This window comes from Sinocyclocheilus rhinocerous, unplaced genomic scaffold (assembly GCF_001515625.1).
Source record: "Sinocyclocheilus rhinocerous isolate Xijiao unplaced genomic scaffold, SAMN03320098_v1.1 scaffold688, whole genome shotgun sequence".
NCBI classification, from domain to species: domain Eukaryota; kingdom Metazoa; phylum Chordata; class Actinopteri; order Cypriniformes; family Cyprinidae; genus Sinocyclocheilus; species Sinocyclocheilus rhinocerous.
In genome coordinates, this window is record NW_015651641.1 from 1,110,390 (window position 1) to 1,121,788 (window position 11,399).

At 37.0% G+C, this 11,399-nt stretch overlaps 1 protein-coding gene across 2 annotated transcripts in view; it reads right to left on the reverse strand.

The window, feature by feature from the left end:
• Nucleotides 1-1,480: 1,480 nt before the first annotated feature.
• rc3h2 (ring finger and CCCH-type domains 2) overlaps nt 1,481-11,399 on the reverse strand; it is a 35,994-nt gene continuing 26,075 nt past the window's right edge. For both annotated transcript variants that reach the window (XM_016518799.1, XM_016518798.1), the window contains 6 exons: nt 9,721-9,934; nt 9,553-9,637; nt 7,759-7,936; nt 7,546-7,682; nt 4,001-5,094; nt 1,481-3,796 (listed from right to left, as the gene is read on the reverse strand). In XM_016518799.1, the coding sequence (XP_016374285.1) occupies nt 4,974-5,094; nt 7,546-7,682; nt 7,759-7,936; nt 9,553-9,637; nt 9,721-9,934 (735 nt within the window). In that variant the 3' untranslated portion in view covers nt 1,481-3,796; nt 4,001-4,973. The remainder of the gene's footprint in view (nt 3,797-4,000; nt 5,095-7,545; nt 7,683-7,758; nt 7,937-9,552; nt 9,638-9,720; nt 9,935-11,399) is intronic.

The window sequence follows — 11,399 nt, forward strand, 5'->3', positions numbered from 1 at the left end:
GCAGCTGTAAACACAAACCAAACCCCGCTCGCACTGCGCATGCGCCGCCGCACTCTTCAGAAATCTTCGGAATGGAATCGGATACTAGCGTACTGCTTTCTGCGCAGTATGTACTAGATTCTGCATACTGATATAGCATGTTGACAAAGTTGTGGAGGGAAAACAATTCAACAGTAGTATGCTACGCTGTTGTCATGTTAAATCACTATGTTGCATGTTTACCTGAAAAGAGCGTAGTCTGTTTATCATTTACAAAATACACACAATGAACACAATTTCACATTTTGAATCTACTTTGCATCAAATTTTTAAACATTTGGCAGTCCAATTGAGTAATAAGGCAAAAAAAGAAAAAGAAAAAGGCTGTTAAAAACAGAGCTGATAGTAAATGGAAGTTGAGTCGCATACTACATACTGCACTAAAGAGGAGACTGTCTGTTAGTATCCTATTCCAAACATTCCAAAGAAGAACCATTACTTTACTGCAATAGACAATAGTCAGGGTAGCACCATATTTAATATTTTGACAGGAATAAAAATAAGGCTGTGAGGGATAGAAGTAGAGTGTGTTCAATAGATTTTTACTGTTGTTCAACTCATTAAACGTCTTTCTGAAAAACCTTCATGAGAAAAAAAACTCCATAAAACGGTTTTGGGTTGTGAAAATGATCTAAGATCTTCATAAAGTGTGTGCCATTCTAAAGACTGCAAGTCCCTCACAGCCTCGTTTTGATTCGTGTTAAATTCAATATGGTGTCTAAACTGACGAGCACATTTCGAATTCCATGCATACAGAAAATGTCCACATAGGCTACTATAGAATACATGGGTAATGGCAGATATAGAAAGATGAAATAGTAACTATATGTAAAATCTACAATATGAATATGGCCCTTTCAACCCCTTCCAGGTTGTAATGTTACAACATGGCTTGGATCAATTTTCCTTCCTCTTTAAGAGAAGTTTCTCTTGCCTTTTATTTGGTTTCACAACTTAGGAAACTTTTATTTTATACTTGCATAATCAACAGGGGTTTTCATTACCGTTGGCCTTACATTGTAAAATGATTTTAAGTTCTAAATAAAAAAAAATACTGTTTCACTCTTTCTACTTCAAAATGTAGTTTAATTCAATGTTGATTGCCATTTCTTTGTACTTATATGTGAAATGTACTAGCAATTTCAGAGTGAAAATTGTTTCTACACAAATATTTGTCAGTGTACAAACTATAAAGAATCTATTTGAAAGTTTAGAGCATCGTGACACCTTCTCATTTTCACATCACACATAATAACAATACATTTCAGTGAGCTGGACTTTAATCTTTAAATGACGACTACAGGTTCTTCAGTTTGTCCAGGTGAGGCTATTACAGTCTAGTAGCCCACCGTCCCATGCCATACCACCGTACACCAGCAGATGTCATGCTTATTCATAAAACTGCATCCTAGGGGTATAAGAAAGAGTCTGAACATTTATGTAACGATGTAACTGTTTATTATCTTGGCATGCAACTACATGTCATGACCTTTAGACTCATCTCACCAGCTTGCCCTACATATCAGAGCCAAGCTTAGCCAAGATACAAGAGCAATAACAAACAAAAAACCAGTAAGAATTGACCGTGCTTGCATTGCCACAAGCAAAAGGGAAATCTTTGCCCGGTGGTATTTAAAAAGAAACAAATGCAATATAAATAATTTCTACTATTATTTCATCAAAAGATATTCCTGACTTTTAGAATCTTTCTCTCTGTGACCATAAATAGCCTCATATATCTGATTATATATCATAAAAATGTGCAGTATGTCCATCTAATGATGGCTCTGGTTATATAAAATGACGGATGCCCATCTTCTATTCATTTACAATTGAATCGAACAATAGATTTGCAAATAAAATGTCTAATACAGACGTAAAAGTATCCAACACATCAGTTCGTTTTTGCAGTTGCACACAGGACAAAAACAAGCATCATCACAACCAAATACGTCCTGCCCCATTATTACAGCTAAGCAAATTTTTAAAATTTAAATGCAAACAAAACTGACATTTCCAAAGGAAAGAAAACTACAGAACTATGGATATAAAACAATAACAATCATAATCCTGATATTAATCCATAAGAGCAGAAAGTAAGTGCTATAGGAGGTGAGTAAAATGCAAGATACAGTGCAGGACACTCACAGCACTGGGGTGTTGTGTGACACAACTACACAATCATGCTTCCTTTGCCAAAGAACCTCTTTGCCAAAGGCAGCATGCATGATACAGGGCTGAGCTGGGCAGATAAACGAGTCGAACATGTACTAATAAGGCTTTGCTGCATCGCAATGGGTGATAAAAAAAGGAAAAAGGCCATTTGATAGCTAGCGAGAAAATTCAAAAGGAAACTTGTATTGTTACCAACCCAGCGCCATTTTTAAAACTCTCATATCGAACAAATAGAATATAAACCAAAATTAAAGGCAAAATTCTTTACATGTACACTAAATCAACAAGCTGTTATGCTTAAACACACTAGGACTCATCCATTAAAAATCAACACATTTCTGTATATCGTTCAAAAAGCTTTTCGCAAAAAAAATTATTCGCTGGAAGGTGCAGCTGTAGCATTGCCTGTTGAAAAACACTTTGACTGCAGGAGGCAAAATGAGATTTAATGAGACAGCGCTTGAGCCTAGACCAGGAATATTCACTTCACATTTCTCATTTCAGTGGAAAAGCACTAATACCACATAAGTAAAACCGTGATTAACAGTCTTAAGTGATAATGCATTCATATTCATATTTTGTTCAGGCTTAAGACAATATGCACATTCAAATATACACAAACTTAACTGGTCCAGGCAACACATTTAACAAAAGACAAATCAGTGACCGGAGAAAAATATTAAACAAAAAAACAATCCTGTCATAAATGAAATACTGAAATGCTATTTTAAATAGGAGAGCTTTCTATATGCTGTTACACAGTTTTCATCTCCTTTGAGGAACACTACAGTGCACAAAACTACATTCAAACATCCGCAGTTTTGGAGTTATTGTGATTATTTTTCTTCTATTTACTCTTAATCAAGCAGGAAATAATCCTCAAAAACATGTGATGGTTTGTAGATACTGTAGGGTTGATTGTACTTTCAAAATGCTGACCAAACAATTAAAAACTGATACAAAATATCCCAACAACTTCATGGAAGTTAGCAATGTTTTGTAATAAAATAAGGGAAAACAATTTTGGAAAATAAAGAACCCTAAAACTCCGTCTAATCATCTGTATCCTTTAAACTGAAACTACAGGAATAAACAACAGCAAAAAACAAAAACCGAAGTGACCTTTTGACTATTGTAAACAACAGACAGGAACTGTCACTGTATTAGCCGTTTCATACACACTAAACAATTCCACATCCTCAAACAAGACTGAACTGTGAAATTCTGTTGTGCTATTTGTTGTTTGTAGCTATTAAAGATACAGCTCACCCAAAAATGACCAAAATTCTGTGTTGTAGTACACGAGTCCAACTTTTCTGGTCTCTGTCTTTAGTCGGACTCGGCCCTCTTCTGGTCTCTGTCTTTAGTCGGACTCGGCCCTCTTCTGGTCTCTGTCTTGACTCGGACTCGGCCCTCTTCTGGTCTCATTATTGATTCAGACTCTGCCCTGTTGTGGTGTTTGCTTTGACCCAGATGTGACTCTCTTCTGGTCTCTGTCTTGACCCAGACTCAATCCTCTTCTGGTTTCTGTCCTGACTCAGACTCTGCCCTCTTCTGGTCGCTGTCTTGACTAGGATTCAGCCTTCTTCTGGTCTCTGTCTTGAGTCAGACTCGGCCCACTTCTGGTCTCTGTCTTTAGTCTGACTTCGCCCTCTTCAGGTCTCTGTCTTGAGTCGGACTCCGCCCTCTTCTGGTCTCTGTCTTGACTCTGATTTGACCCTCTTCTGGCCTCTGTCTTGACCCAGATGTGACTATCTTCTGATTTTAGTCTTGACTTGGAATCAACCCTCTTCTGGTCTCTGTCTTGACTAGGATTCAGCCTTCTTCTGGTCTCTGTCTTGACTCAGACTTGCCCATCTTCTGGTCGCTGTCTTAACTTGGACTCGGCCCTCTTCTGGAGTCTTTTACGACTCTGAGTCAGACTCAACCCTCTTCTGGTCTTGGTCTTGACTCGGCGTAATTATTCACGGGTGGCCTGGACTTGGACTCGAACAAGCTGGTCTCGACTACAACACTGCCAATGGGGGGATTTTCAGTGATTAAGCTGTGATCAGAATGACAGACTTTTCATTTCTGGGTGAACTGTTTCTTTTGAATATTTCTACAAAATATTGATTGATTGCCTGTGAAATGTCTCTTAGAGATACCAGACATATACCACAATGCACACACATACATTAAACAATGATCAATGAATGTTTTTTTCAAACAATGATGCCCAACAAACAATTAATGCACATAACATTTCAGTGGCTAAGACTGCAATAATATTAATAAAAATGCATGTACTATAGATTCCAAGCACCTTGGTTATTCTTAATATATATTGGAAGAGTCCGCTATATAATGATCATACAGTAGATTATGGTTTCCTCAGTGTGCTAAAAGCTAGTGAGAACCGTCACTTCTGTACAGAGTTACGGGACATGGGTAATTGGTTTCCTGGCTTGGAGAGAGTTCTGATTGGCTGACGTCGAGAGCTACCTGAGGTGGAGTTGTGACTCAACGTGAACATTCATCCACAAGCAGTGATTAAGAAAAACAAACTGACTCTGAACAGATGATGAGTGATTACAATTACAGGGCATAGCTAACTCTTATGAAGAGAACACATGAATACAGAAGGCTTTCGGCTGCGTCTCGCTGCCTTGATTGACTCCTATAAGGGCAACTCAACCTTCTACCTAAGGAGGATGGTGGATTCTTGGCATGACCACATGGAATTAGAACATGAGGAGGACTGGTGTTTTCAGCCCCCCTTAGTTCCCGTTTAGCAGCATCTCAGGTCCTGGATTGGGCCGCGGAGGGTCTCCAGGCCTGGGCGAGCATGTCCTCATCAGCATCTTCCCCATACTGAGGTCTCCAGGAGAGAGGGCCTTTCTGTAATGCCATAAAGTCACCATAAGAAAAATCCTATATCACAACTCTTATTAATATAAATAAGCTTATCGACTTTTAAAAGGGAAGAGAAAATGCTTCCAAAATGTTTAGTTGTTGATGTCAAAGACTGTGTGTGTTAAGTTGGTACACATTCATCTGTCATACAGTAATATGGCTAATATTAATACAATATCTACAGTTTGTTCCATGTAGTGTTGTCAAAAGACCCGGTATTTCGGTACCAAGTCGGTACTAAAAAAATGAAAACGTTACGGTACCAGGTTTTTTTAAGTACCGGTGGTAACGAGTACCCGGTCAACCCGGTTCTTGATGCGCTATCCAAAAGCTATCCTCTTCCAGTGTTGCCAAGTCCGCGGTTTTCCCGCGGAATTGGGCTGCTTTAACACTGTTGCCGCTCCACGGGTTGTTTTTCATGTCCGCGGGTTGAAAAACGACCCCATTAACGTGATATTTAGCCCCTGGAATGCGAATTTTACCAGGGGAACCAAGAATGGCATTGGTTTTGTACATTTAATTTTTGTTTAACGTTATTAATAAAAATGTTGAAAATGTAGATTTTCACTGGTATTGGTACCGAATACTGAAATTTTGGTACTGTGACAACACTAGTTCCATGGTAAGGATTATGCATTTACACAATTTTCCTTTTCAGCCTATATTATGTTAATTACTTTGAATATTGTTAGGTCTATGCAGTAATAATTATACATTTCAAGATTTTTTTGCTATATTTATACAATGAACAGTGTTTGTACTATGTTTTGATTGATGTCTTGATGTCTATTGTAAAACCTGTCATAAAGCAAATACAGTGTTCTGTACACTAGTTCACACCACATCAGACTACACATTACAAAAGCATGAAATATTTATTTCGGACCAAAACTACTTCGCAAATAATGAATTACTCTTTTTTTTATACTCAAAGTTTATACATCTGATGTATAAATACATCTGTTATACATCTATCAGCATTCGATAAAAAATAACAAACAAAAAAAACCTTTGGAATAAAACAGATTATTGCTCTACAAGATTATGGAAATGTTTAGGCAAAGTTCATAGAGAGGTTTTTTGATTTTTGTGTGAAAAATACAGACTTCATTTGAACAAATGCTTGCACAATTTCTTCTTTTTGATGCTTATAAACTTATTCCAAAACGTATTCATATGCAGTTCAAAATTTGATTTAAATTTGATTTGAATGTTTCTCAGCTAGTCACATCATATAAAAAAAATTTTTTTTTTTTTTTATTTATACAATGAACAGTGTTTGTACTATGTTTTGATTGATGTCTTGATGTCTATTGTAAAACCTGTCATAAAGCAAATACAGTGTTCTGTACACTAGTTCACACCACATCAGACTACACATTACAAAAGCATGAAATATTTATTTCGGACCAAAACTACTTCGCAAATAATGAATTACTCTTTTTTTTATACTCAAAGTTTATACATCTGATGTATAAATACATCTGTTATACATCTATCAGCATTCTATAAAAAATAACAAACAAAAAAAACCTTTGGAATAAAACAGATTATTGCTCTACAAGATTTTGGAAATGTTTAGGCAAAGTTCATAGAGAGGTTTTTTGATTTTTGTGTGAAAAATACAGACTTCATTTGAACAAATGCTTGCACAATTTCTTCTTTTTGATGCTTATAAACTTATTCCAAAACGTATTCATATGCAGTTCAAAATTTGATTTAAATTTGATTTGAATGTTTCTCAGCTAGTCACATCATATAAAAAAAATTTTTTTTTTTTTTTAATTTGCATGCTCACAAAACTAACTAAAATAAAATAAAATTGGCCATAAATTAATTTTAGTTTTTATTTACATTAAATATTATAAACCTTGAAACCACCCATCCTGCATTAAACATGAAAATGGTACCAGAAACTAAAACTAAAACTAAAATAAAAAACAAAATAAACTGAAACTAGAAAAATGAAACTAAAATAAAAAACTAAAAATACTAAAATAAAATAAAACTAACAACATGAAAACTAAACTAAACTAAAAAAAAATTTTAATATTAGTAAAAATTTAATTAAAACTTCTAAACTATAATAACCTTACAATTTGTATTGTGCTATGTAGTGAATGAGTGATAGAGTCAGCAATTTTAGACACAGTATGTCACTTATATTCAGCACTGCAGCTATATATCGTGATAAAAATTGGCAATGTTTTCCTCTCTTTCCACACTGACGCTGCTGACAGTTGTTGTACGAGAAAGTATCTTGACATTGTGCTGATGCTTACATCATTACTACAGCAACCAATGTAGATACACTGGATACAAACAAGCTGATCCAATTTCATCACCCGCAAAATGACAAACAAACAGTCAGCCCCAAAAATAGGGGTTTGAAAACCGAATCAGATTTGTGTGCAGTGTCAACAAAGTTCTACTTACCTGAATGCCATCTTCTTCATAAGATGGGCTTCCATTCTGTCAGGCAGGTTGTTTTCCAACTGAGAACTTGCCACTGGATCACAGAAGACTGTAGAGAGGTGGTTGTTCTGGAAGCGGCTTTGCGTTTCCATAGAGTCCTTCAGATTATACAAGCAATTAAACACCAAACAACCCAATGCAATCTAGGCTTTCAAGACTGAGTCTAAAAGTTACCTCAGAGTTGCAGTCCTGTGTCTCTGTGTCCTCCATGTCCAGAGCAGACAGCTCCAGCTCAATGTCTCTGTCAGGCTCACTCTCCATCCCATCCTTCCCCAGCAGATCTGTGCCCTGCTTTGACCCGCTGCTGAAGGAATTATGCCTTACATGCAGCCCTGACATGGCCAGCTGATCGCTGAAACACAGAGACACACACAGTGAGCTCTGAAACGGACCCAAAGCTACGAACACAAATCAATCAGTTCTGTTGTTTGGTGCTCTCAGACTAGAAACTCAATATTGAGATCAGGTGAGAGGTGATCTCCTCCCACTCAGAATCTGCCCTATGAGTAATCATCATTGACACCAAAAAACAATGTTAAATTATTAGAGGACTTAACAGAGAAAAACAGGATTTTTTTGTAGGTTAGTCTGTAAGTTATAAAATTAAATTGTCTAAAATTCATTTTTATAGATAAATTCAAATACATTTTAAATACATGCTTTATGTTTAGATTGTATATACACACACTGTTCAAAAGTTTACATCAGTATTTTTTTTACATCAGAAATGTTCACTTTTATTGAGCAAGGACTCATTAAATTGATCAAAAGTGAAAGTAAAGACATTTATAATGTTACGCAAGATCTCAAATAAATGCTGTTCTTTTGAACTTGCGATTCATCCTGGATCCTGAAACAAATTTATCATGGTTTACAGAAATACACACACACAACATCTTTCTTGAGCAACAAATCATCATATTAGAAAGATTTCTGAAGGATCATGTGACACTGAAGACTATATGATGAGTAATGATGCTTCCAAAAACATTTTAAAAATTCCTACTACCCAGTGTAAACATTACAAAAATGTATATAAAAATATCCTAATAATGCATCTTTATTCAAAAGCATATTCGGTTTTCCATGGTATGGACAACAGAGGTCATTTAAATAAACAAGCATCAGGCTAAAAAAAAGCATCACTGGTGCAAGATACATTGATTAAAATTATTATTTAGATAAGAGTGGTCCTGGAGGGCCACTGTCCTGCAGAGTTTAGCTCCATCCCTAATCAAACACACCTGCCTGTAGCTTTCTAGTGATCTTGAAGACATTGATTAGCTTGTTCAGGTGTGTTTGCTTAGGGTTGGAGCTAAACTCTGCAGGACACTGGCCCTCCAGGACTGAAGTTGCCCATCCCTGGCGTAGAATATGGCCCATTTAAGATGACAAACAAATGTAAGATTACAAAATGAATTTCAAGACATAGTAATATACATTAGCTCATTTAAGATATTTGTACATTAATTGCAGCAGGTAGATAAGGACTTGTGGGTGTTAAGGAGACTCTATGAAATGTAAGCCCTCACTGCAGTGTGTAAGAGCTTTGCAAACACAAACAAGAGGAGCTATGTTCCGGCTGCTGCTCTATTTTTAGAACGGTACAGAGGACAGCCAGGCGACTATGGCGGGATGGGGGGGGGGGGAAGATGGGGAAACACTGTGAAGACTACTGCTACAATGTTCCTGACAATCCAGTAAAATTAATGTACAAATGACATTAATAATAATTTGTGCATGCACGACTATGTGGTTGCTAAGCTGTTCTGAGTGGTTGCTAGTTGGTTGTGTACTGGCCTAAGTCAACAGGACCCACCCCCAAGTCTTATATATGATATTTCAGTCTCTAGGCTCAGATGTATGCTCAAAGTAAGTCTATGGCATTTTTTGCTGTTGTTTAATATTAAGCATTTGCATTATGAAAAAAAAAGTTTCTAGATGAGACATCTCAGTTTGAACTGGTACCTTTCTAGAAAGCTGGAGTGACTAGAAGAGTCAGAACCACGTGGGCCCCATCTGAGGTCACTGTGACCAATATGACAGCTATAGTCTGTAAAGAGAATGGAACATGACTCACTCTCAAAGCCAAAGAAATTCAGAATCAAAAGCATAGAAAGCAATATGAATTCTAACCTCTGAAGTTGACTGAAGTGGTGCCGGAGCACCTCTGCGATGCAGTGGCCTGGACCGGGGCAGTGGTGTGAAAGCCAGTGCGGGAAGCGCGGGAGATGGCTCCCCATTTAGAGATGATGGGCCCCTCTCCAAAAGGAATGATGGGATCTTCATCTTTCAGTCGCCTATAGGGCTCGAACATGTGCAGCCACCGTTTGCCGCCACTCTCCCCGTCCTGAGGACAGATAATTAGATCTCAATTAGGAATCGTATTACAATCACATTTATGAAGCACTGCTTTGTGTGATGTAACTGTCTATGCTATATTACTTGGTGTGATGTACTTACCCACATGATATAAAGTAATTGATGAAAATGACGATTATCATTTATTTACAATTATCACAACAAAAATGTGAAAATGTGCTATTTAATTTTACAAAAGGGTACATTTAATGTTTTGTTAGGTAAATGAATCTGCATTACAGTCTCACATTACAGTGAAGTAACTACAGTTCTACATGCTACACATTAATTTTGATAGTTTGAAAGAACTATTAAGAGTGTTACAGGGCAAATCGATTTACCAGTCAATCAGTCTGAATGTAATGTGAAGTGATTCAACTTGCACTTGTAGCTCAAACAGTTGAATGTGGTATGGTGGTGTACACATTTGTAGTATTTTAATTCAGTCATTAGGAATACATTATTGAGCAAGCCAATGTAAGAGAGAATCAGTGTGAATGTGATCTGTATCTGCTAAGCATTCATTTTTAAATCAGACTGAGTTAATCATTAGGAAAGTATTATAAAGTAAAGCTAGTGATAAAGTAGTGTGACTATACAAGGTAACTCCACTTGTGCATGCTACACATTCATTTTTAATTCAGTTTTAGAGAATTAACTGTAATGTGTTATATGGTAATCAAATTTAAAAATAAATCAATGTGAATCTAAAGTGACTCCACTTACGCTACACATTTATGTTGATTCGGTTTGATGGAAATAATAGGAATTTGCTACTGAGTAAGCTGATTTAAGAATTAATCAGTGTGGATGCAATCTGAATCTGAACTTATACTCTCTACACCAGTGGTTCCCAACCCTGGTCCTGGAGGCACCCCATCACTGCATGTTTTGCATGTCTCCTTAATCAAATACACCTGATTCAGATCATCAGCTCATTAGTAGAGACTCCAAGACCTGAAATTGGTAGCATGGTGATGGATATGACAATGTTAATGTATTTGGTCTTGGCGGAATAGATCTGCTACGCTGCTGCTGAATTGCTGCTGCTGTTGGTTATTGCTGTAGTTGTAGATTATTGCTGCTGCTGCAAGCAAGTACAGAAACTTGCTGCTGCCAATGCATATGACGATACGGTGCCGTGAGTATTTAAGACATTGCTTCTGCACAAATAGCATATAAAATAGAGCTGATTTAAGAATGAATCAGTGTGGATGCAATCTGAAGTGACTCCACTTATACTCTCTACACCAGTGGTTCCCAACCCTGGTCCTGGAGGCACCCCATCACTGCATGTTTTGCATGTCTCCTTAATCAAATACACCTGATTCAGATCATCAGCTCATTAGTAGAGACTCCAAGACCTGAAATTGGTGTGTCAGAGAAAGGAGACATGCAAAATGTGCAGTGTTGGGGTGCCTCCAGGACCAGGGTTGGGAACCACTGCTCTACAC